The sequence below is a fragment of the Styela clava genome, chromosome 6 (genome assembly GCF_964204865.1).
Source record: "Styela clava chromosome 6, kaStyClav1.hap1.2, whole genome shotgun sequence".
Lineage (NCBI taxonomy): Eukaryota > Metazoa > Chordata > Ascidiacea > Stolidobranchia > Styelidae > Styela > Styela clava.
In genome coordinates, this window is record NC_135255.1 from 10,984,727 (window position 1) to 11,011,330 (window position 26,604).

Genomic DNA, 26,604 nt, shown 5'->3' on the forward strand with positions numbered 1-26,604 from the left:
TTTCGAGATCATCGCGTCGGTGAACTCCCCACGTATACTAGTAGCCAAACGCCATGATCATCACTTTCATTACATTTTCAAATTCATGGATTTATATATATTTACCATTGCTTTTATATTTTAGCTATTGTGGCTAGATTTAGTCTCGTTCCCGCCATTAGAAGGGCTAAAGTTCTGCAACAGTTTATTATTAATTAATATCTCAGCATATCAGATGCAGAAGTTCAAATGTGCAAAAAATAATGGAGATACGAAACCGAGGAAAAGGTTTACAAGTAGATAATATTTAAACATTTTATGGATTTATATAGTAAGGTACAACATTTGCAGCGGTGTATCTATACGTAAAATCGCGGCCATGACAAATTTTGAAAATGCGCCCCCTTGATCGTTGGCTCCAAATTTAGACTGTAGTTGAATTGGGATACTTGTACGTTATTATTTAATTGAAAATATGGCGATCATGTTATATACATTTATTTTCAGCTTTCTTGAACACTTGTTGAAAGTTGACAATGCAGTAGACTACTTCATCAATAAGATAAATTCGTCTGATTGAGATGGAAGCCTATCGAGTCTGACCAGCAAAGCAAGTATGTTATCAAAATCTTTTGATTCTTTTAGCTTAATTTGCATATTCAGGTTCAATCTAGCACATTTTGTACAAATCCCCTCGTTGAAAACAAAACACCACCGATAACGCTCAAAATAACAAATTAGTAATTTTCTGGATAGTGTTCGGGTTAGGAATGCAGATTCCGCTGGAAATTCTGATTTTCAAATCGTCCTTCAAATCATACTCTTGAAGTACGCGTACCATGATGGCGGACACCGGAACGTAGTATGTGTACCAGGTTAAGGTTAGACTATAATTTTATTCCAATTTTCCTTGTATATGTTCGTTTTATTATGAGTTCGGGGTCTAGCCAAGTAACTCCCGTAGTATTTGTACCTAAAATTATGTCCTAACCCTAACCTTGTATACATACTACGTTCCATTTTTGCATTATTGTCGAGTGCTCTTTACGAAATATTCCAATCTAATATGCTAAAACAGTGCTCTTCGATCTTTTACTACATGTTACATCTGTTCAATTTTTATTTTATCCGTATATAACTCGCAAATAACAAAAAGTACTAAAATAATATAAAGTAGAAACATTTGTTTGGTGAAGTCATGATAGAAGTCTTACTCTGGTCACAAAATACTATGTGTGCTAAATTTATAACTATAGCTTGTACTCGGAAATTTGCGAATATCGTAGCCGTAGACTTTTCTGTATATCTTTCCGCCAATTATTTTTTTGCATAGTAATTAATTGTTAAATTGGTAAATCTCGGTGTTTAACGTGGCCTGTGCGCGTTCAAAAACACAATACTGGCGGAAAATATATTTTGATTAGGCTATAGCTGTCTACTGGGGGTGGTCAAATTACGTCCCGCGGGTCGGCCCAACCTTGCTGAAAATCATCTTATACCAATAGTTATTTGTATGCTCGGGATCTGACTTAGTATACACTTGGGTATATTGTATTCTTGGTTGAATATCCCTGCACTAAGAAGTCATTCCAAATAGGCACTATTTGTATATTTTGAGGAAATCTGCGACAAATTATCTTTTTTTGTATAGTATATATAAGCTTATCTTATGGCAGAAAGATTGAATTTCTCTTTTCCTCTGAAATAATTTCAAAATTTAATATATTTCACTACCGATATTCAAACTTCCACGTTTAGCTGTTTAAATACTTATCGATCTTTAGATCGGTAAGTATGTTGATAGGTATTTGTCTGTTTGTCTGTTAGATGCACGCGATATCTCACGAAGGCGTGGTTGAATCTGCTCCAAATTTTGCATGTGCATTCATCATATCTCGGACCAGAAGCCTATTGATTTTGTGATGAATTATGAATGATGTCGTATAGTTAGCGAGTTATTAATTAATTAATAAGTTATGGGACACGCGATGTCACTATAGAGTCATGAATTGAAACCGCTGTTTCGATCGATAAGTCTTCGGTCTCCGACCGATATTCTCGTTTGCCATTTGTGATTAATAATATAAATTAGAAAAAAGTTGTTTGGTGAAATCATGGCAGAAGTCTTACTTTTGTGACAAGATATTATGTGTGCTAAATTACTGGTAACAAAAAACGTGAAAATTGACGTCGATTTATAACTATAGCTTTTGCTTAGAAATTAGCGATACTAAAAAATTATTCCAAATAGGCAATATTTGTAATTTTTGGGCAAAATCTGCGAGCATTTTTTTTTTATGTATATAATCTTATAGCAGAAAAATTGTATTTCTTCGTTTCTCTTTTTGTCAGTTTAAGCACCAATGCGCGCTCATATTTTTTTATTGCAAAGTCTATTAGAACCACGCCATTTCATTTTGTAGAATCGCACCATCGATTTAAGTAGTCTGCAATACTGTAATTTGGCATTGAAAAAGGTCGGAATATTCATTCTGAACAGCCCACTAACTGGACCAATAACCAGTGAATATGGTGTAATGAGTATGGCACTGTCTATAGCGATGTTTCTTAACTTGGGTTCGATTGTACCCATAGGGTTCAGGGGAGCTGTATCCGGGGGTTCGATGAAGGTTCTCTGAAATAATTTTACGAAATCTTTCCTTTACCCAGCTTTTTACTTATGTAAAATTTGCTTTATTCCACTGCAGATACGCGGACTTCCACGTTTAGCTGCTTAATTTGGAATTCGTGATAGGCATAAATAGGTCATTGTAGCAATTTACGATTACAACTTTTTATTATTTTTGCGCCGCAATCCAAAGTCACCAATGGTTGGAGCTATAGCTGTCATACCATCGATATACGCCACTGATAATTTGAGAATGAACTGAAAATATATTTATTTTCAGCTTTCTTCAACACTGATTGAAAGTTAGAAAGGCAGTACATCATTTTACCAAAATAAATGCCTCGTCATTTGTCTGGTATTCATCACTGATTGAGATGGAAGCCTATCGAGTCTGATCAGCAGAGCAAGTATGTAATCGAAATCTTTTGATTTTTCAATATGATTTGCATATTTGGGTTCAATCTAGAGATCTTTTGAACAACCCTCTATATATTGCGCAGGTAAATGATAAAGTTTCAACTTGTTCTTGACCCTAACTAGATAGTTACAAATTTGAAACTTGACCTAGGTGTTTTTTTATCAAGTCTCACATTTTTGCATTATTGTCGAGGGCTTTATACGAAAGATCCCAATCTAATATATCAAAATATTGCTCCTGAACCTATTACTACATGTTACTTAGTTAGTACTTAGTCGTAGTCGAGTCGCAAGATATCATGTGTGCTATATTAACAAACTACGTCAAAATTGATGTTGATTTATGACTTTGTCTTCTGCTTAGAAATTAGCGAATAACGTAGCGCATACTTTTCAATATAATTTTCCGCTAACAATTATTTTTTGCATAGTATGGTTTCTATTCGCTCAAGTAATTTATCTCGCTGAATTCGTGGCTTGAACAGACAAACACTTTATGGATTTAGTTAGTCCCGATGTTGAACGTGACTTATGCGCGTTTATAAACTATAAACGGGCCGTGATATTTATTCAAATCAGACTATAGCTGTATACCAATTGTTATATGTATACCCGGGATCTGACTTGGTATATAGTAGTATAGTATACCCGGTTGAATACCACTGCTCTAAAAGATCTTTTCTAATAGGTAATATTTGTAATTTATTTTGGAAATCGGTGCCAAATTAACTTTTTGTGTATATTGAGTACGGGTTTATCGTCTAGCAAAAAAAATTATTTATTCGTTTCTAAAGTCTATTAGAATCACACCATTTTTATTTCGTTGAATCGCGCCATGTATTTAACTATTCTGCCCATCAAAACTTCAATTTGGCAATAAAAAAGAGAGAAATAATCATTCTGAACAACCTACTAACGCGACCAATAACCAGTGAATATGGTGCTTTGAGTACGGCACTGTCTATAGCGGTGTTTCTTAACTTGAGTCCGATTGTATCCCTGGGGTTTGGGGGAGCTGTTCCGGGGGTTCAATGAAGATCCTCTGCAATATTTTTATGAAATCTCTCCTGTACCCAGCTTTTTACTTATGTAATATTTACTATATTCCACTGCAGATATGCAAACTTCCACGTTTAGCTGCTCAATTTAAAATTCGTGATAAGGCACAAACATGCAGGACACTCCAAAAGTCAAGAACGAAGGGGTCAAGCGAGAGCATGCAGGACACTCCAAAAGTCAAGAATCAAGCTGGCATGACGCAGGGACAGGTGGCCGAAGCAAGAGAGGGGGCCAAAATCGAAGGGGACAAGCGAGAGCACACTCCCAAAGTCAAGAACCAAGGGACCCGAAATCAGAGACATTATTAGGGTTACAGGATCACCAGGTAGGGAAGGACCAGATGGCCAAGGGAAGAGAGAGAGCCGAAGCCACTAGGATCAGCAGGTGAAGCGGTAAATTAGGTGGCAGAGTGAAATTATCGGAAAGCGTCGATTGATCCGGATCAGCAAGTAAAGTGAAACAACGGTCAAGATAAGATCTGACAGCAGTCGAGAAAAGCTTGAAAAAAAAAGCAGGGCAGTCAAGAAAAATAGAATCCGGAAAAATCAGGGCGAAATCAATATAATAAAATGGGGTGATTATAAAAACAGTCGAGAAAAAATCAAAAGCAGGCCCACTCCAGCAGTAGAGAAAAATAGAAACCAGAAATCAGGACGGAATGAATAAAAAATCGAGCCATATTGTTTATTGTACGCACCACCTAAAAATCACTTGTAAAACTAGTGCCTACTTCCGTAGGCACTAATGAAGAGACGCAGTAAATTTCGCGTGCGATGTACCTTTTTATGCAATATGAAAAAACTACCTTGAGGCCACATGCCATCTTTCATCATGGTATATATAAACTTAGGCTATGAGCCAATCAGTTTCACTGCTTGGTATTATTATTCTATTGCAGGTCGTCTATAGAATTTATGTGGTGTCCCCTTTTCCTTGGTGCCCTAAACACGTGCTAATTTTGCCTAATGATTAATCCAGCATTGTTGAAACTATACCGGCGGTTCCGAGGCAAACAAGAGCAGCGCTTCAGTGTAGGGCGTTGCCTGTGGTCGATTTTCTTGCTCTGATGAGCGTCTATAAAAGTAGGGAAGTGTTCTTTCTACTTTTTGTGGCAATCGTCGATCGGGCGGTTGTTTCAAATATTGCTGGTTTTCGTGGATAATCTTAGTTTCTGGTTTTTAGAATCGAAATATTCGGCTACTATCAGATAAGAAATATATACCTAAGAAAATACATCAGGTTTCATGAATTCACTCCCGGTATGGGCCATTTTATTTCCATCTAATTTATGGTAAATTGTTTATGGTAAATATTTTTCACATCAGAAAAACTACGGTTCATTCTGCAACCTCATCTACAACTGATGAATCAGTGATTAGAACGCCTGTTCTATAATTTAGATCACATAACAAACCAGCTAACCTAAACGCATTCTTTTACTTCTGTACCCAGGATCAGTTTTTGAATTTCGTGCAAGTTATAACTGGGAATATGAAGTGATATTGTGTGATTCAATGTGAGGTAACACCAGAAATACTTAAAAAGCCCGATCCCAATTAGGCCATTCAACCTTTGTTGCTTTGACTTAATTGTAACAGTAATGGACATCGATGGGACAGCTTATTCCGGCGTTTACACATGGTATAATCTATTTTTTATATGACCGTCACTCCAAATATTAGGTGAATGAATAAAAAGAAAAATGAAAAATCAACTTACAAATAATTCCAAAGCTCAATGACAGAGGTGCAGTAACTCACTAAACACACAGAAAGAAAATAGCGACCTGTGAGAGAACACAAGGATGCCAGAATATTGGTCGGAATAGACAGCCAAGTTAGCTCAATTAAATATATTTTGGACTCGCGTGTTATAAAGCATAAAAATAATTAATGCAATTGGTATCAAATTTTGGATAAGAAATCAGGTAATTTAACCAAATAGGAATCCATTGCGCTTATAAAATTAAATGGTATCGCAAGACTTGCACGACTACGGGAAATAGATATTGCGAAAGACTTTCTATATCACTGGTTCTCAACCAGTGGGTCATGGCCCACTGCTGGCCATAGAAAGATTTTGAGGTGGTCCACAGAACTACTAAAAATTGCTAGTTTTATTTGTATCACTATCCTTAATTTTGATTATAGTACCAATGATTAGTGATGCTGTTTTCTGCTGCTGGATGGTAATTTACATTCTAATTATTTTGAGAAGTGTTCATTTTCGCAGAACGATTCTGATTTTTCTTGTAGTTTTTGCCTTGAAATAAAAGTTAGTGGGCCACGAGAATTTTGTGTAACGAAAATGGGCTCCGGAAGAAAAAGGTTGTGAACCACTATTCTAGATTCTAGAAAACAACCTAGTGTCCATAATTAAAACAAGAGAGCTATGCTCAAATATATGGACACGTAGCGCCACCCAATGGCAATAATTTTGATGACGTCATAGCAACAACAAAAAAAGTAATAGGCTTCTGAAGAAAATTTTTATCTTTAACCACTGAAAATTTCAAAGCAATTGGTCCAGTAATCAAAGAGAAAAGCGACTTTTTAAAAACGTGTCAAAAAACAAGAACAACAACAACATAACAACAACATAATATTGAAACGATCGCTATGTCCACTACGTGTTCAATAAGGGACCATTTCTTACATCTTGGTGATAATTATCAGTGCCTTCCAGTATATTTCTTTTACAATTTAGTTGAAAACGCTGATAAAGGCACTTTGCTGTGCCTATTCAACTATATAACACTTAATCTCATCTCTAATTATTGTTTTAAATTGTCTTTCAGCACAATTTCGAAATAAAACTAATGCTGCGCAGTATAGCCTGTCTCAGCCCTAAAATACAGCACGATCGGCCAGCAGACATTACACATTAAAAGGAGCTGATGGCTGTACTCTTCTCACAAACATCGGAGTTATAGCACAGTAGGCCTACGCATGCAGTTTATATCTTGTTCCTTCGAGCTGTTCACTATTTAGAAGCCGCATATCTGAAGGCGCGAACTAACCGCATATTGGAAAACTAGATTACAACACATAGATCTTAGTCTTTAACTTCGTGTCTCAGAAAAAAAAAAAAAATTTCAAGTACGTTGGTTTAGTCGAACAACTTTAAAAATGCGAATAACAAATCTACCATTTATGACAGTTGCCTATTTGTTCTACTGTCATTCGTGACGAACTTTTCTACCAGAAGGTATCATATATTTTCCGTAGATTACTTTTATACTATGTTCTATGTAGGTTTTTAATGGAAAATATCCCCCGTCACAAATTGCACAAACACATTTGAATAAAAACAGTTTTTAATAATCCCATTACGAGAATCATACAAACGTATTGAATATTATCAAAGTTTAACAGAGTTCAAAATTTATCAATGTTGTTTATATTGAAGGCTATGACACTAAAAAGCTATATAAACACACAAATTAGACTATAAAAATCTCAAATATGAAATATTTAAACATGAATAGAATCTTCGAATCATACCTGTGTGCAGCAGAAGTAAGAACAAAGATTTTATATATATATAACAATGAGAAACGACGTTACTCATTAATATATATATTCCAGATTAAGGAATAAAACATGCTTTCAATAACTAGCTATCTGTTTCTATAACGATATTTTATAAGATTGTGGAACGGTGGCCTTCACGCGGCGCCTCGTGTATCACGATCTATCTAAAGATCATGTTTTGCGTTAATCCGAATTAATGAAATCAATTAGGCAGTTTGGTGGACCATTAAAATATCTGAAATACACTTTTTACAAAGACATTGAAATAAAAAAAATATCAACAAAAATAATATGTAAGGCAATATTCCCAACCAGTCCTTTTTCTATTTAAAATGAATGCTATTGTTAATGATTTATTTAATTAATGTATTACTATATAAATATTATATTTAAGGCCTTCAATATTAACAAATTGGAATTGTGTTCTAAAATGGTACGACAACAGAATGTCCACACACCTTCTGAGTAAGTAGCCGGTCATGTATCCATGAAATTGGCTTACTCATTCGTTGAATATGAATTCGTGTTTATCGATTGCACACGCAAAATTCCAACGCATGTCACAGTTATCTATGATCCTCAATGAATCCACCGTGTTGCTCTAAACATGTTTTGTTTGACATATGAGAAATTTTTTTTGGTCATTTTGGTGTTTGAAATATGAAATTCTGTTGCGTTGAAGAGCACCACGTTGTTGTATCATTTTCTGAATGTCAATTTTTCTCCCAACTTTCTAATTTTTTTTTATTAATTAATGAAATCTCCGATTTGAATGGTTTGATATAGTGTTTGATTGAGCTACGTTTATATTATATATTATTAATATACATAAAAATGTGATTGCAATAATAAATCAGTGATCTAAGGAAAATTGTTGTGAATGATCAAGGAAATATATTGTTCGTGAACATAGGAATAGAATTTCAAATGCATGGGCTAATTCTATTCTGCAATAATTTTAACTTGTCCAAAAAGCGGACATTCATAAGTCATTCCGAGCATCTTGAAATTTACAATTTATAGAAAGGCAAAGCTGAAAAATTATTTCCAATAAAACACTAAATATTCAGAATAGGCATAATAGTCCCATATATATACACTATGAACTTTATACCATTTTGCTATCTATGTACAAGATGGCATCTCATACTCTGGGGCTAAGTCACCAACCTCAAAATCCTATTCATCTAATTCCTGTGTTATAGATAATGGAGTCTTAATTTGGCGAAGATCGACCAGGGACGAGCCTCTATCACATTCTTCAAGCTGAGTGGACTGGTTTGAAATATTAAGTCGAGCCATCACTAAAGTCATTTAATCGGTACTAGATTTTTCTTGTGTAATCGCGGCAGAGATACTGCGATTACCAAAATCGTCAACGTCAACTCCTTCCGTGAGCATAGCTAGCCAAGTAATCATTCCAAATACATAAACACAAAAGGTGAAGCAGTGCAATTGGCTAGGTGCACCAACCAGCGATGTCGGGGGATTTTGGTTATTTCGCATTCAGACATTAATCTCGAAAAAAGAAACTGATAAAACGGCTTAAAACTATGTCGAACCACGGGCCCAAGGCCTCTCGCGCAGTTAACAGTCCGGTCGGGTATGGGAACAGCCAATGAGTTAACTTTTTCAGCCGCATGACGGAGTGTTAGGGATGGTGTTTTAAACACAATGCGGATTTTCCTATTACTAACAGTCTCTGCATGTAACTGCATTTTAACCATTCTAGCAAACCCCACACCCGGCCCGACAGTTTAAAGCTGGTGAGAGGCCAAGGTTCGTCAAATGAATTTACCGTTTACCGACATTCCTTTATTCCAGCATGAATACCTAAATGTTGGAAAACATAAATCTCTCAACATCACTCAGTGGTTTACGTAATTTCTCGCAACTGATCCGCAATTTACACTCATGCGTCTGAAATGATTATCAGCTAAATATTCCAAAATTAGGAATGGGCTAGCAACCATGTTATCCATACCGCGGAACAATACTGCAATCATTTTAGCAAATACGTTTATACTGGATTTTGTCAGAATGCCAAAAATTAGGATTCAGCTCCCACGCTGGCCGGTTTTTGAGAATCGTTTTAAATTCTAATAATATTTTCTAAAGTAAGAGAAAAATCTTGAACGAAAGAGGGACTCTGCTAGGCAGCCTGACAAACAAAGCAAAATCTATGACTAAAACTACAAAAAATGTACTTTATGCGCTGGTGACTTAATAATGCATCAAGTTAAGAATTGATTTTTTACCTTGAAGAACATGTCTTAAAAAAGCAAAAGGTACTCACCCCAAGTAAATATCCTATTCACAAAATAATTTGTGTTTGGATTATATATAGAGGACGTGGATACCGCTTCACATATTCACGTTAAGATCGTTTAATAATGCAGTATGTTTTGCATTATCCGTTCGACAATTAATTTTCATAACTTTGGCCAGTACCTAATTTAAAATGTTTTGTAATGTATTTTGTCACGGCACGGGGATTGCGTTTATTTATTTCGACTTAGATCTATTCGTTCACTATAAAATTTGTACGGAATTTTTTCAATACTACACTTGTTCGAAATCTTCTAACTGTTCAGAATCATAAACAGCGCACATATGTGACGTGTAACTAATTCTGAAGCACAGTGATAGGTGAGGATCATAGATAACTGGAACCAAACAAGCCAAAAAATGTTGAGTTCTGTTGTCATACCATCTTTGCTAAACATTTTTTTTATGTGAATATATCAAAATTCAAGGTAAATAAAGATATCACCGTGATTGGTAACTTCGATAAAACTAATACGTTTTATCACTTTCATGACAAAGGGCAGGGCATATGGGGTAAACTTTTATAAAATGTATATGAAAAAATGAATTTATAAACAATTTATGACGTTAGAATGTTGGGAGTATTGCCGTACGAAAAATATACAAAATATAACAAAATAAATTTTTAAAATAACCACGACTAGCACAATCAAATTCGACGTGCTGTCGTATACAATATCCTGAATTATTGCCGCTCTCTGTCCTTACTGGGAGGACCTAGAATTAGAAAAATTTCATTCCGATTTGATTATATGCATTTTAACAATAAATACTGTCTATGCAATAATACACTTTGTCTGAAAAAGTTATTAAATTATTTCTATATTGGCATAAAGAAGTAAATCTTACATTTTCCAGTTGCCTTTCTCAGCAACTCTTCCTCTTCTTCGCGGGTAATAACCTGCATTTGAGGTTTGAAAACCGCACGTTTTCTTGTCTTTCGAACTATGATGTTGGAAGTTGGAAACGGAACTGAAAACTCCGCAAAAGTTCCAGAAAATTCAGCTAAACATAGAAATTATATTATTAAAATATGTAATTCACAACTTTTTCAAATAAAATCTATGTAGGCTACTTTAGATCATTATCACAATAAATATCCGAACAAAAATATATTCAGATTGGAAAAAAATTATGTTAATAAATACAACATAATAAAACTTACGTTCTATCCTGGTGGCTGCAACAAATGGTTGTACTGTCTTTGCGACTGGAATCTTGAAAATTGAACAATAAATAAACTATTATATGCTTGATATTTGAATTCTTTATTGAGTCCTTGTCCTACGTTTTTTTTTTAAATATGCAATTTCCAGAATATTTTTGAAAAATATCAGTTTTTTGAATAAAAAAAGTCTTGCATAGTTAAAAGTAGTTAATACAATTTCAAATTATCAAAGTGTCTTTAAAGAAGGTATTTATCTCTCAAAAAGTACTGCTCACTTGTGGCCTTAGACTGTAAACCTAATAATGATACAATGTGAAAAAAGTGAAACAAAACAGTATTCAATATGTTTACCATTTCGGATGTTGAAGGTAGAAGTGAAATCGGTTCTGGAACCTTTTTCTTGTATTTTTGAAGAATGGAAGTGATTTCACGCTTTAATGATAATTAAGTTAAGTCAAATTCGAGTAATAGTGAACCAGTATCCAAAAAACATCTAATTCTTTGAATAAAACAAGAGAGATATGCTTAAATATAGTGTCCCGAATATTGCATCGGTACCGATACGGTTATTCACGAGAATACTGTGTTTGCTGAAATAATTGACGGGCAAGTGGTGGTATGTAATAGAAATTGATCCCCTTCAATTAGGATTAAATAATTTTCTCGAAAAAATATCGGGTTCCACCATAATTTAAAAAACAACTACTGTAATTGCCACTGGCTTCTATCTTCAATATACTGACAAATTGATTTGGGCGAAGAAAAGCGATTTTTCAACAACAACAATAACCGTAAAAACAACAACTTTGTTAACTCCATAATACTCGAAGTCTCTTTGCCCAATTCATCCCATTTTTATAGTCTACCTTAATTGTGCAATGGTATGTTCTCCAATCGGAAACAGCTACAAAAAAATTGATACATTTCCTAAATCCTTCATACCTTCTCCTCTTCCTTTCTGCGAATAATATCCATCGTATCCAGAACCACGGACTGGGCAATTCCTCTGCACAGTTTCTGCAAAAACATTAGAACTTATCAATAAGTATACAAAAATAAATCATAAACTTTACTTTGTTATAATTATTTCAATACAAAATGTTAACGTGATATTTCAAATTGTAAAAATTAAAATTCATTTGGATAAATATCTGAAATGTAAATATTGCAAGAATTCAATAAGAAAATATTATCGCCATTTTTTGTTTAAAGTAAACAGGTTAGAACTATAAAATAGAACCTCGGTACGATTCTTCTCTACTGATGCAGTGTATCCAGACAAAATATTCATCACATTGTCATCACCAACATTCTGAAAATTTGATATAAATAAATTTTTGCTCAAATCTAATTCAATTTATAGAGAAGATTCAGTTTTGGGCTGCGACCAGTTTTCTTTGTCTGTTTTTAATCAGAACCCTAACTATTTAACTGATACTCTCCGATGTACGCTTGTAACTCTGCTGTACAGTTTCAGTTAGATTTGTAACGTGTGTAAGGAACATTTCCAACACTTATATAACTTACCTCATCCTTCTCATGTTCCAGTTGAACAATTGCTCCACAGATTGCATTGAAGGCCATTTCACCTGCAATTTCTCTCTGAAAAGAAATTCGTATTTCTTCCGAGAGTAGTGAATAATATCGTAAGTTAGAAAATTTGGTTCTGAAAGAAAACTTTTGCCAGATATCACATTAATTATGAATATTAAATTTCTTTGCGCATTCCAAGTATTAATGCTTTCAACACCTCATAAATTTCTGTTCCATAAATTCCGAAAATTTGATATATAACAGTATGATCCTGTGTAAAAATGTTATTTAAATAATATCCGAATTATTGATATTATACTCACCAATTCCATGGCAAGTCTCATTGATTGCAAAAATTCTTCTCTCTTACGCTTCTCTTCTTCCTGATGAATGAATAAATAAATAGATAATGATGATAGTGAATTGGTTTAATATATATCAAACTACTGAATGTGTCCCGTGTGCAATTTTGTTTTCATATTTTTCGAATAGACATGGCCAAAAACGCGTTTGTTGGTTCAACTGGTCTACTTCGGAGATATATTGCTCGTATTAAACTTACTTCCTTATTGATATTCTCCTTTGCACTGCCAATAGCTTCTGCAACAAAGTCGTTGATATTCTGCAATAGAAAATAAATGAAGATAGAAACCTTGTTCCAGCAAATGCCCAGTATATTTCATTCTTGGTAACACGGTGGCCATGGAATGACACACAGAACCAAATGAACTGACTCAATTTGAACGTGCAACCTGTTACTAAATAAATTATGATCAAATGAAAAAGATTGGATATAATAAATACCTTCGCAATCGAAGATATATCACTGCTGTTGCCTGATTCGATCTGTGTTAAAAATACAAAGTTTATAATGTTAATTCAATATATATTTATCTATGGACTATAATGCATGAAATATAATAATGCGTACTTTGGGATTGATGTTCCCTTGAGCAATATCAATCACATCGGTAACAAAGTCACTGAAATCCTGAAATGTGCATGTAGTGAATAGATTAAAATAAATAATAGTACAAAGATGTTTATCAAAGTAAAGATTAATATATAAGATATTAGCAAAGTAATAAAATCAATACCGCAGAAATCGAATCATCAAACGAATCGAAAAAATCATCGTCATACGCTGCATTCTCATCTTCATTCCTTTCTGAGTTCTGTGTAAAAATACATATTGATATTGCTATTTGCAATCATATTGTTTTATTCGATCATAAATGTTCAATGATTCCAATTTTATGACCAGAACTCCAATCTCTTGGTGTCATTTCCGCGTCATAAGAGATTAAAAATTTCCATTCAAAAATTTCATAAACATTCAATGCGTAAAATAAAATTAAATTACTTTGCTTCCAACAGACAATTTCTCATCTTCATCAGATTTCTCATGTCCATCTCGATCATCACCGGGTCCAGCATCAGCTGCAGACACCAACTTGCCAGAATCCGTAGACTATGAATAGAAACAAAATATCATTACTGGGTAAATACTTAGCAATGGAATATATGTCTGTGATAATAAACATCAATTTCAATAATGAATTCAGAATTAATTGAATTGTCGACGTCAAAGAATGTGGTCAAAAACTAGCATAATATATATTTCATGAGACCTAAAGAGTGTTGAATACGAGACTTCATATCGCGAGTGAAGTCAGTCACGGCCGTGGGTCATCCGTATTGGGGTGCCAAGTACTGTTGCCAGCTTCAAATTCGAGTCCTCCCTCAACAGTCTTAAGTCGAGCTGAGACTCTTGCTATTTCGGGTCACAAGTCGGGTTCGAGTCATTGTAGATTTCATGAACAACAATGAATTCAATAAACATGAATCATACTGACATTTGAAAATTCCATCCTGGGTTAAAGTCAACATTTTTTAAACTCAAACTGTGATTTAATTATATATCGTGTTTCGACTATTTGAGCAACATAATAAGGGTTGGAAACACGCTTACCGTCGCAATTCTTATTACCTTGCGCGGGATCAAATTTTATGGGGCATAATCGCCGTAGCGTGGCTAATTGGGTAAGAATCGAGTCACATAGAGTCAATGACTCGAGTATCTCCAACACCGCTTAATAGTTACAAACTATACTTTACTTTTGCAGGCGAGGGTGTGCGTGGGGAGCAGGTTGTTCCACCACCCCCACTGTCACATGCATCGTTCATTGTTTTGTTTTTCATCTTATCCAGTTTGTCGCTCTTTGGGAAGCATGATGTAATAATCTGTTATAGAGATTGTAGTTAGAAACAATTCGATAGGATTCAATACATAGATTATGTATTCTTAATTTGACAATACATCCTTATTTTATATAATTAATAATAATAAAGTAATGAGAAAATTCTTACTTCCATCATAGCTCTTAGTGACCTTCCATGTTTTTTGTCGCGGTTCTCCGCTCCTTTCATGTTATCATTCATCTTCTTTTTCTTCTGTGAAAAACATATTACATTAACCTAATTGTAACTATAGACAAGAACAACTATTTATTTTCATTGTGTTTCTTAATTAATAAAATGAGTTCTGTTGCTACTATTTTCTCTTCCCGAATGGGGTTATACATTTACAGCAGAGTAGTATCATATTTATAAAAAAAGGAAGTTAGTCAACACAGCTTTGACTGTCTAATATATTTTACTACTATTGGGAATTATGTATTGAACCACAATCTCTGCAATACGAAGTCACATTAGTTGAGACCAACACGCAAACAGGAGTTGAATTGTATTCTACTCTACCTTCAGGCTGGAAAATATTTTAGCCAAAGTAGATCTGACAGCTTCCTTGTTGATGTTATCTTTAACATATTTCTCTCCATAGTTTCTTCTCTTCTGTTTTCTATACCATCTTCCATTCTTCTAAAAAATAAATACAAAAAAGTGAAGATTTCTCTTAAAAGAGACGTAGATAATAGATAAATATTTTAGTCTTTTATGTCTACAATGTAATCAATTAATATATGGTTAATGAATATAATATATCCTACTTTCTCATTAGGCTCGTAATCGCAAGTCTGGTCCGATGACGAATCTTTGGTCCTATATCTGAAGAAACATGGCAAGCTCTAGAAATGAAAAATTTTAGTATCAAAAATTTGCAAACGCCCATATCTGATCATAAAACTGATAAAGAGTAATATAATTTGAAAAAAATAATAAGTAAAACACGCGAGATTCAGGCAAAGGAAACTATGGGTTCGGGATTTGGGACAAACGCTAAAAAGCATCATCATTAATTTTTCATGTCGAACTTTACATATTCATTAAAACTTTCATATAATAGCTAGATCTTATAATCATTATCGACGAGAAACCCATCTACGTTCATGCCAAAATATGTTTGGTCATTGGTACAGCTTCATAACGAATGATGAAATATATGTTTTCTTACCACAGAATTGTTGGCTTTCTTCAGTCTCTTACCAAACCAAGTCGCGAATGCAATGATGCATTGTACAGCGCTCAAGTACTGCATTTCTTCATCAACATCTGCTTTCTAAAATTATAAATGAAAACAATATCTTGATTACTGAAGACGATGTCATGCACGACCATTGTGCCAATTTGGTTGCACATAGTCATTTGTCTCCTTAGTTATGACAGCAAAAAGGTTTTTAGCGTTCAAGCTCGAAACCATAACATAGGTATTTGTAAAATGGGGAGCTGAAACAAGCACTGGTGATAATCGGAAGATGTTCATAATAGGGCCCCCTAGTTTCCTTATTAGTTATTAATATTTTTTATAATATTGTTTGGAACATAGCTCAAGACAAACATGCACCGGTGTGGATCAAACCACGATGTTTTGTAGGCCATGCATCTTACAGTTTGGTATTGCTATTGTAGCCTTGATCCGCTATTCTTTTGTAGTCTGGAAAAGTTTATTCTCACGGATTTGCCAAAATATTTAGTGGATGATTATTACTTTAAATTTCAAATGCTGGCTCCGTGTTCCGCTTTGTAAAAATGACATCTTTCGGGAATATTTTTTCTTGAGAACAAACAATTTCTTCCCTACTTCTGGTTACACTGCACCCCGGGACGTGCCAAACTTTTCTGTTGCCCAAGGCGAGATTCTAATAATGATAGCATCTAACTTCGAAAATAATTCGGAGGGGATAAATAGATTATAAATGTTGTTATGCATGAGAATGAAGAAATCGAAAATAAATTGATAGTGAAATAATTGTGTTATTGCGCTAAATCACGCAAAGACACGCACATTGGCGCGAAAGGGCAGTAAACCATTGCTGCATCATCACAATCAGTCAAACAAGACTATATATAGTACACTTGAGGGCCGCTTCAACTTAAATATTAAACACATCTAGAAAAACATGTGTAATAACGCGAACTCTACAGCTTGGAGATGCTGCCCTCTACAGCGTGCTGTCCTGGTCGGATGCCCCTATGATCGTCTCTCAGGCTGCCCCAATCTGCACGGTCTCCGATGAACTTAATTTTCATAAAACAGCTATGATTGCGCTCTGATGTATCACATTAGATAGATATATTTTAATATCAATTGTATATATATTTACACCAATTTTTTTTAGAGTGGACAAATGGCCCACATACAGTCATATGTTTTTGTGTTCCCATCCCGGTCTACTCGGAACTCCTTGCGACAAGGAGGTGTTCGGCAAAACTCTGTATATTTTCGCTACTGGAAAAACCAAGTCTATCAAAAATTGGCGCAATATAGAAAAACGCGTTCAAAAAATTAGTTTGGTATTCCACTTACTGTATCCAACTTTTTACGATTTCTTCGACTCCGCTTTTTGGTACTACCGGTACGTGATACGCCATATCCTCCACTATCGTCTGGTGGGACGACTCCCACTTTATTCCGGCGAAGTTTCATGGCATCCGTCAGCGAATATAAACGAGTAGTCGCTCACTGACTACTTTCTTCAGAATTACAATATTTGGGGAAACACACGCCTTATTACGTCATAATAAGCGTACGCCATAATGAGCAATATTCAACCCGTCAGCGAGTCAGTTATTCATATTGGCTACGAGTACACGGCTATTTTCTATGAAATGGAAGAACTACGGTTGTCGTCTGGTTGAGTTTCAGTGAGAACAGCATGGGAAAGACGTATCAAAGGGCGAGGTATTTGTAAGAAATCACGCGCACACCAGTAACTCGCCCATTAATTAATCCGGCTTCAGACTATTTTGCTAAAGTTTCATTCTTATCCTTACTGGGAATCAAATTTTCATACGCCGATTCGTATTCATTTCCTCCTAACGAGGCTCTATAGAAGCGAACACTGATACGTAAGGAGCTACTATATTTTGGAAGGACCGTTCGCATTACTAACCCAATTCAATACATCCTGAATGAGCTTGTGGGCATGTGGAGATTTGTCCATAAGAATTTTCTGCGATGACAACATAGTTAAGTACAACACCAGGCCATCGCGCCGATGTGTGCTTCGAAGCAGATATTTGTGCCAACGATTTCCGCGCGAAAGTATTGCTTTGTTCTCGAAAATGTCTATCGCCGATATTGCGAAAATATTGTTGGGAACCGCCCACTCTGAACTAGGCACCATACAAGAAACTACAAAAAACATGAGAGTGTTCATTGGAAAGGCTCTGTGTAAGAAACTAATCAGCAGGATGCCGTCTACTCACACATTCTATCATAGGCATTGCATGTATAAGCAACCTCTAAAAATATCAGATATACAGCCATACATTCCACCTTAAGTATTCTCTGTTGAGCAGCCAATCAGCAGGCTTGGGGTGAATATACCCACATTTGCTAAAAACTAGACCCTACAAAAGCAACTAATCACAAGCGTGGTGGCGGTTATTCGCACATTCTATCTTAACACTAACCTACACATAATGCAAATACCGATAATCACATGTTCATTCTTACATTCACTCTAATCTACATAAAAACAGCGATTTTTTCCACATTTGCTCATAACGATGCATTGGACTGAGGACTACTCAAAAAGGTGTTCATTCACAATTTGCTCAGAATTAGGCCCTTTTAAGTAAAGACAGCTACTCAAAAGTGTACTCGTGAAGTATGCGTACCAAGATGACGAACACCGGAACGTAGTATGTGTATCAGGTTTGGGTTAGGTCATAATTTCAAGTACAACTACTACGGGAGTCACTTGGCTAGTCCCCGAAGTCGCAATAGAACTAAAATAAGGAAAATTGGAATTAAATGATGGCCTAGTCCTAACCTGGTATACATACTACGTCCCGGTGTCCGCCATCTTGGTACGCATAATTTAGGAGTACACTCAAAAATACACAACCAGAACGCTGCTATGTAAAAGAAATCAACAGCAACAACACATTTTTTCTAACTGGTTTCTATAAAGATTGAAAGACTAAAAAGATTTGCTGTTTATTCCCATAATTGCTTCGAACTGTGAGAATATGATTCGAGAATATGACTACGTTATTCCGATCTCTACTGCAAACTGGACTTTGAACAAGAAACTAGAGTTGCGGATAGGGCTGGGCATTTCGAATCGAATAGTAAATTATTCGAATCGGTTCAAAGCTAAATTTCGAATCGTCGCCATCTTGTTTTTTTCTTTCCGCCAATGATCTAGGTGAATTCCTCATTTTTTGTTCATTGAAGTCATAATTTTTCAACGCAATTCTAACATATGACTATTCTCTGTAGTGAGTTATTGATAAAACGTGTTTGTTATTGTGTGTGAAGGCTCAGTAATCTAACTGAGTGATGTATTCTATGTATTCTTCAGTAATTCATTTGTTAAGAGGACCAATTACTATCGCATACAATTATATATTTCCAAGTATTCGAGATTCGATTCGAAAAAATTATTGGATTCGATTCTGAAATCACAAGGTAATCGAAAATGCCCAGCCCTAGGTTAGTCATGTTTTAAATGATATTAAAGTCACATCGAGAATTGCAATTCAAATTCCCCGGAGTCAGAGCCTGGTCGAACTTCCAAATTCTCAAGAGTATGATGTCGGCATTACAGTAACTTTATGATATAATTTACTAACTGAACGGCCGTAATTTTGAAGGATTGATTGAATATTGTATGTATCTCTGCTGTGCCATTAAATTCAAATTTGCTGTTTTTTTTTTGTTCCCTAGCATAATATCATCATATGATATTTATGAGAGAGAAAAATGTCCTTTTTTATTTGACCTTTGACTTCGCCCACCGCTTCAAAATAAATTTTAACCGCCAGTGTTTGGCCATTAACTAGAACTTTTCAACAAGCCGTCAGTGGGAAGCAGAGGTGGATCGGTTTGGCGTCAGTGACACATTATATATGGGGGGTTAAATTATGTAAAATAAGAAACATTTCTAAAAAACAAAAAATTGCATGAAAATGGATAAGATATTGAAGTTGGATCCTTAGTCGCATTCCAAATTCCCCGGAGTCGGGGCCTGAGTCGAACTTTTAAATTTACAAGAGTATGGTGTCGGCACTGCAGTCGGAATGATGATAAACTTAATGGTGATATTTGAGATAATATTTGACCATGCATTCTCAACATACAATTGGAGAATTCTTGCATACGATAAGTTTTTGTTATCAAAAATTTACTGAAGTTTTCTAAAGAGTCAAATTTTTTGTAAAACCGGATTCGATGCCGGAGACGTTTTTCAAATGGCTGGAAGTTTGGGCTTGGTTAAGTGCAAATTTTCCCTGATTCCACAGGCTGTTATCCCTAATGTGGGCTATAAACGAAGAACTAAAATGTATTGGGGGGTTCGTTGACATCTTCTTATACAGACCCTGAATCTCACCTTATATAAATACAAATTCATAAAAAATATGTGAATGAACTCTAGTTTGACCTTGAATATATAGGATGGCTCAAATGTTGGCTCCTTAAGTTATTAATTAAATTGATTAATCAAGTATATAATCAATATTAATAACTGTCAAATACTCAGTTGTGCAGTTGCTTTTACAAATCCCAGTTTAGATCGAATAAATGAGTGGCGGTTTCATAAGCAGAGTGAAAGTGTACTGTGGATAGTTACTTCCTAGTTTTAAGTAGTTTCACATATAGAGCATAGTGTCGAGCAAGTACGTGGGTGAACTTCAAATTCTGCTACGCGTTACTTAAAATAAACGGACTCACTGTATCCGACTTTCTGCGATTCCTTCGACCCCTCTTTCTCGTACTACCGGTAAGTGATGCGTAGTGTCCTCCGTCATCATCTTGTGGGAGGAATCCCACTTTATTTCGACGAAGCTTCATGATATCCCAAAGCGAAGATCAGCAAATCAACGATTAGGCGATTACACAAATTAATTATAAAATAGGTAGTTTGTGACGTCATAATGAAGGCCTTTAGTTCGACCAATTGCCGAATTCAGCAAGCCAATTTTCGGGACGTCAATTTCAAGATCGTCAAAAATACCAGATTTAGGAGCAAGGGAATTATGGGAATTTCCACTTTCCAGAAATGTACTTTTGCACAAATGTAGTTCAGCGCGAGCAGCAAGTGTATATGAGCTTTGTATTTGGGCCAAATTTAGATTCGGATAACACTATTTTAACCTTTGTCTGAAAATTTTTTAGTGTTTAAATGGGTGAAAAATATATATATATATATATATATATATATAATAAATTGTCTATAGCCGTAATGCGTGACATTTTACCATTCTTCTTATAGCTTAATCGCCAGTCAGGCTATTGTCACTAAATTTAAAAGGCCGTATTTCCACAGGATCGGTGCTTCAATTTTTAATTTTACTCGCAAGCAAAAAGTTCAAGCCGCTACGATCAGAAACTTCTCATGTTATTATACTGCTAATTTAAAAATATCTGCATTGGTCTCACTTGGCCTTAATCGGATGCTCTTATCTATTTTGTGAGGAATGCTGAAATTTCATTTTGTGAACAAAATCTTGATTACTTGTTGTTTTAGTTAGGTCAGCATGTAATCATAATTCATTCATGCACCCCGATGTACCTGGTGAGTTACCCAATCCCAGGTTGACACCACATTGGCCCCGTAGGCTAAGGTGGATGCAGGGGCCTAATAACCCGTTCTCGGAATGTCGTGATATAATCAACAAACCCGATCTTGTTTTTAAGAGCTGTAAGATTTGCATGATTTTCAGAAATGAGAGAGGCCGTTGTTAAAGAGTTCGATACAAATGAAAACCTGCTGCACGCGAGCTTTTCAAGAATTAATCATATTGTTCCGATTTCGAGTGCAAATTTACTCAATTCGACCATACTCGAACATGTTTAATAAACCATGCAATATGAACTCAGAATCAAGTTTCTCTTGCTTAAAATAATTTAATACTTGATACACTGATAGATACTATCAACCCCAGGACACTTGCTTAGATTATATTTATTGTCAAACCACGGGCTCAGTCTTTAGAATTCATCATGGAAGTATATCTCATAAGATTTCTACTTTCGTTTGAAGGAATTTTCGATCAACAACATATTTGTGGTTTCTTGTCACTACTTCAAAAAGCATTCATCAAATGAAAAATATCTGGGCAAGTTTGGTCACATCTTCAACGGAACCGTAAGTACTTGAAGCAGCAACTATCTGTCAACTATTCCTATTTCCCCGCCAGTAAATAAAAAGATGGGGTCCACTTGCTTTATCCGAGCTCATGGTATACGCAATGTTCAAAATCGGGAATGTGCCATTTCATCATCGGTCTCCACTAAATCGCGAGACTAGGCCAAATCCTGGTCAAACCACATTCATAATAATGCTTTAAATCGCTTTTCCGTCTAAAATTCACTCTTAAAGCAACAACAACGTCGCTGTTCCACCGCTCAACAATGGACCTATAGTGATTACATACAGTAGTTGAGAAAGCATAACCATGTAATATGAGTAAAAGTTCTACATCACCTACAGCTTACAAGTTGAAAAAATCAATAAAATTTATGGGAACTCTGAGCTGAACCAACTTTAATAAAGCTCGATTTTACTAAAAGCTATAAAACATAGCAGTGAACATGATAATTAGAAAAGATCCAGTGGATGAATGATGAAATTATACATTCTACTTCTTCCGTATCTGGGGCAACTTTGCTTTTTCAATCGTAAGTTCCATTATTCTATTTTAAATGGAAACAAGTTTATATCGAAGTTTAAACATATTCCCCAGGATCCTGCTTTCTTTCCGGCCTTCCACGTCGAAACGACATTGAGACACTTCTTCCCAAGCTTGCTACTCTTCTCACACTTTGTCTCTGGTACCTTGTGACCGGGCTAGACTCTCCACAGCTTCCGCACATGATGATCAAGCCTCCAAGTAAAGTCACTGCCATGCCGGTCCAACCGATGAAAAGCGCAGCACCGAATACGAATCTTTGACCCACAATATCTGCTGAAGCGATGTTTGAAAATCGCATGTATTCATTCAGAATCTGCAAGAGAAAGTAGTATTGTTACGTCACGTTTTGGAGAATTTTTATGTAATTATAATATATATTACGGTAACTTCTGGAACCCGACTACCATTAATCATACAATCACTCTATAAGTTTCCCCAAAACAACAAGTGATGCTATGGGACACCATTATCCATGAAAAACGCCCCTATTGATTACAATGGAAAGCTTTTTATTTTGCTAGTGTTTGTCATCCGCAAAAATGTGTTTTTGGCTTCACTGTATTACGCAATATGAGTGCTGTACAGGTATAGTAGTTTTATCACAAGATGATGACTTGAGACGTCTGAATGTAACCAGTTTTGATTTATTGAGCATTCGAAAGAGGTGATTGATTACGTTTGCTGAAATAGCAAGATGGTGAAATATAGCCGGACTACCAGAAATTTGTATCAGTAATTCTGAACAGTAATACCGGTACCTTTCCGTTTGTCATCACCATTTTGTGCCATTTAAGAAACGGTCTAGCGAACTTCAGCGCCATTCGAACTCGTTTACGTCTTTGAGGTCCAAAGAACCGTAACGAGCATTACTAATGCTGGTATCATACGCTTCAATAATTTCTGTGTTGGATACGTTCATAATACTGGACCAGACTCTAAACAAATTATAAGCTAAAAAGTACCTGATGTGAAAATGCTGAAGCAGCTACTCCAATGCAGACGCCGGAGAGAAGAAAAAATCCACCAGATGCCATAGCAACCCGATTCTTCACCAGTTGGTTCCCTTCAATACATGTTGTACACTGTAGTCCGAAAATTGCTGCAAGAAATCCTATAAATCCGAACAAGTTTGCACAAATTGACATTCCTCTGGCGATCTGAAAAATATGATACCATAAAAATGTAGTAAAGTAATGTTGAATATATCGAACCAATTCAGTTACGCGTAACATAAACACTAAACGAACTTTGATGCCAAATTTAAAGAGTACTATATACCACCGAATGCTGATATCGATATTTCGAATAAACCAATGAAAAAGATTGAAACAACACTTGACACTAATCTTTTAACGTCTGTTATCTACAGTAAACCATGAGCATGGAAATAATTATAGACGAAGGATGAAAATAAATGGAAAGCTGCAGATGTTTTGTTTTAAAACACAGCCAAACATACATTGAATAAGGCAATGTAACATTTATTGGTATTTGACTGAATGAAATTGGCTTGTATCATTCCATTCAAAATGTAGTTATCAAGCCCTAATTTATGTATGTCATATATATATGTCATTGAACAAAAAGCAATGTATGTTACAGGTAAGCGAATTCTAGAAATGCTAATTAAGACAGCGAAAATCATGCAGCGGTATTTCCGCGATGTGCAACAATAATTTTGCGCTATTTTATACCTGCAAGGATTGTGGTAATCCAATAAAGAATGTGTCATAGTCATCACACTGCCATGTACCAGTTGGGTACGAAATACATCGGATCCATATACCTGGAAAGTGAATAAAGAAAATGTGAATAAGACAATATTAACGTTTAGCGACTAGTAATACAATACTAGCGTCCGTGGGACAATGTCAATTTTCACTTTAAATAGAAAGTGCGTGGGTAATTGACCCAGATGAAAAGACCGCTCCAATAATGGGTACAATATTGTATTTCAAAAGTCGCGCAGTTTTGCTCAAGAAGTCTGTGATGTCAACTTAAGTTGTTTTTTTTTGTATTTCACAAATTCACGCGGGTGTTACATAACATTTATAATATATCTTCAAATGGTTACACTATTACGCATTAGGACTTCATATTTCAGTAAACGGGGACTATATATACTGATAAGGAAAGAAGCAACCACATAAAAACTTCATTTTGTTGTGAGCATCTGAAACTCAGATACATATTACGTCGCCAAAAAGAATAAATGATAACTCGTTTTCTGATTTCAAAATTCAAACAATAAATTCTTTTTCACTAGTATAACACTCTTCACATAACTACAACAGCAATAACACATAGGTATATATGTTGAATTATAATACAGTGCATTGAATGATATATATATGATAAGTATTCATTAGAAATTATACAACAAAATGATATTTTTTGATATATGCTTGTAGATAATATTAGTAACGGCTATTTTTATTACGCAGTAAAATCTCAATTTATGTCATATCTTTTGAAGCGACATTTGATTTAAATTTGCCATAAATTATACTTAACAGCACAGAATAACTTGCAAATTTACCATTCAACATTTTAAGATCATAGCTTAGAAAATATTAACTATACCTTGATGTCTTATGATAGACTCCAATACTTCTCCTGATGGATCGTTTTTTCTCCAGTCCGGTAGAAATGTTGACACCATTGTACATAATCCTCCAGCGCATGCTATCAATACGCCGATAAGTTGTAAAGTACCATTAGCCATTGTAGAGTTTTGCTAGTTCTTTCAAGAATAACTATAATATATAGCAAGTTAAGAAAGAATTCTCTTTTCTGTAATCGAAAATAAACAACATTTTGAAAGATCGTCATCTATTCCAAGTGTATTTACTTCTGCACTGCATGAAACTAAACTCATCGTGATGAAGTCCGTTCCGGATAGTAACTTCAAGCAAAGCATTTAAGCGTACTACTATTAACTAATCTACATCACAAACCTCTCCACTCATAGCCGTCTGAGGGTTTCGTAACGAATACTTGGTACTTCAGCTTAGTTGTTGTGCTTTTATAGTCGACAATTCCTATCCAATAGCGTGACCGCCGCTCGCTCACTACTTATTCAAAGAGCGAGTCAGTTGAATACGATTGACTGTGGGGTGTACTTTATAAAAAAGAAACAAACGCAGTACACCTTTTTACAAATGTTCTGAATTGCGAAATGAGAAAACAACAACAATAGTTCGCTGACGACATAGATACCTGAGTCCAAGACGAACGTTTTACGCCCGCGCATCTTGTTGTTTTGAGTACATAACAATAGATGATTGGCTGCTTTTTTCTCTTTTATTCTATAAAATACTATTGAATATGTCACGTAGGTAAAATTGCGAAGGTAATCTATGAAAATTTTGGTAATAGTTCTATTCATGATGAGAGGTGGAGTAAGAGCCGCTGATGAAACGCAGCCTGTGAGCCGAGACGAACAAAAACAACGCTTCACGGAATCACAAAAGTCTCGTGAGGTTCGTTTTCATAGGCACATGAAAAGGTTCCAAAATTTTTCCCATTTTTGGTGATATGAATTTGTCGTCACAGTTGTTGCTTTTATTCTTCAGATGGATTCTCATATCGACTGTCATTTTCTCAATTGTACGTAAGCCGCTAAACTGAGATTCGGGCGCAATGTTTTAATCTGACATATTGTATAATCAATAGATCTATTTTAAGTGGCCCGATGAAAAGCAAAAGGAATCGACTATTTGATTCATATTGTTTAACAAATTATCGACTACAAAAGTATTTAAAAAAGATTATTCGAAACCATCTTATTGTTTTTGATAATGTGGCATTGATAATGGCATTTTTAAAGGGTCATCGTTAATCCAAAACACTGA

The 26,604-nt window shown here is 35.2% G+C and overlaps 2 protein-coding genes and 1 long non-coding RNA gene across 7 annotated transcripts; 1 reads left to right on the top strand and 2 right to left on the bottom strand.

The window, feature by feature from the left end:
- Nucleotides 1-571: 571 nt before the first annotated feature.
- On the top strand, nucleotides 572-7,032 carry LOC120331800 (uncharacterized). The gene is made up of 3 exons (XR_013476640.1): nucleotides 572-593; nucleotides 2,889-3,015; nucleotides 6,882-7,032. It is a non-coding gene; the product is annotated as an uncharacterized LOC120331800 (long non-coding RNA).
- Nucleotides 7,033-7,182: 150 nt separating this feature from the next.
- LOC120331799 (uncharacterized) lies at nucleotides 7,183-20,915 on the bottom strand. Of its 5 annotated transcripts, none has more exons than XM_039398953.2 (19): nucleotides 20,787-20,915; nucleotides 16,059-16,163; nucleotides 15,655-15,732; nucleotides 15,407-15,526; nucleotides 15,017-15,100; nucleotides 14,765-14,890; nucleotides 14,010-14,117; nucleotides 13,744-13,821; nucleotides 13,578-13,637; nucleotides 13,451-13,492; nucleotides 13,209-13,268; nucleotides 12,970-13,029; nucleotides 12,641-12,715; nucleotides 12,354-12,425; nucleotides 12,056-12,130; nucleotides 11,465-11,545; nucleotides 11,111-11,162; nucleotides 10,795-10,950; nucleotides 7,183-10,662 (listed from the first exon to the last, which is right to left on the bottom strand). In XM_039398953.2, the coding sequence occupies exons 1-19, from the start codon at nucleotides 20,904-20,906 to the stop codon at nucleotides 10,631-10,633; spliced, it is 1,584 nt and encodes a 527-aa protein (XP_039254887.2). In that variant the 5' UTR covers nucleotides 20,907-20,915; the 3' UTR covers nucleotides 7,183-10,630. The 5 variants fall into 5 exon arrangements, with proteins under 5 accessions (XP_039254887.2, XP_039254888.2, XP_039254889.2 ...); XM_039398954.2 differs by lacking the exon at nucleotides 20,787-20,915 and adding an exon at nucleotides 17,412-17,899; XM_039398955.2 differs by lacking the exon at nucleotides 15,655-15,732.
- A 1,582-nt stretch (nucleotides 20,916-22,497) lies between these two features.
- LOC120330879 (claudin-7-like) lies at nucleotides 22,498-25,562 on the bottom strand. The gene is made up of 4 exons (XM_039397850.2): nucleotides 25,334-25,562; nucleotides 24,445-24,536; nucleotides 23,713-23,907; nucleotides 22,498-23,063 (listed from the first exon to the last, which is right to left on the bottom strand). The coding sequence occupies exons 1-4, from the start codon at nucleotides 25,473-25,475 to the stop codon at nucleotides 22,785-22,787; spliced, it is 708 nt and encodes a 235-aa protein (XP_039253784.1). The 5' UTR covers nucleotides 25,476-25,562; the 3' UTR covers nucleotides 22,498-22,784.
- Between the last annotated feature and the right edge of the window lie 1,042 nt (nucleotides 25,563-26,604).

Excerpts from the sequence above, each read along its gene's own strand:
- LOC120331799 (XM_039398953.2), bottom strand. The coding sequence starts at position 20,906 with ATGAAGCTTCGTCGAAATAAAGTGGGATTCCTCCCACAAGATGATGAC. Across the intron at positions 15,733-16,058 it reads AGAAAGCCAACAATTCTGTG|AGCTTGCCATGTTTCTTCAG; the intron begins GTAAGAAAACAT and ends TTTCATTTCTAG. Across the intron at positions 12,131-12,353 it reads TAGAGAAGAATCGTACCGAG|AAACTGTGCAGAGGAATTGC; the intron begins GTTCTATTTTAT and ends ATGTTTTTGCAG.
- LOC120330879 (XM_039397850.2), bottom strand. The coding sequence starts at position 25,475 with ATGGCTAATGGTACTTTACAACTTATCGGCGTATTGATAGCATGCGCT. Across the intron at positions 24,537-25,333 it reads GTCTATCATAAGACATCAAG|GTATATGGATCCGATGTATT; the intron begins GTATAGTTAATA and ends TTCACTTTCCAG. Across the intron at positions 23,064-23,712 it reads CTTCAGCATTTTCACATCAG|ATTCTGAATGAATACATGCG; the intron begins GTACTTTTTAGC and ends TTTCTCTTGCAG.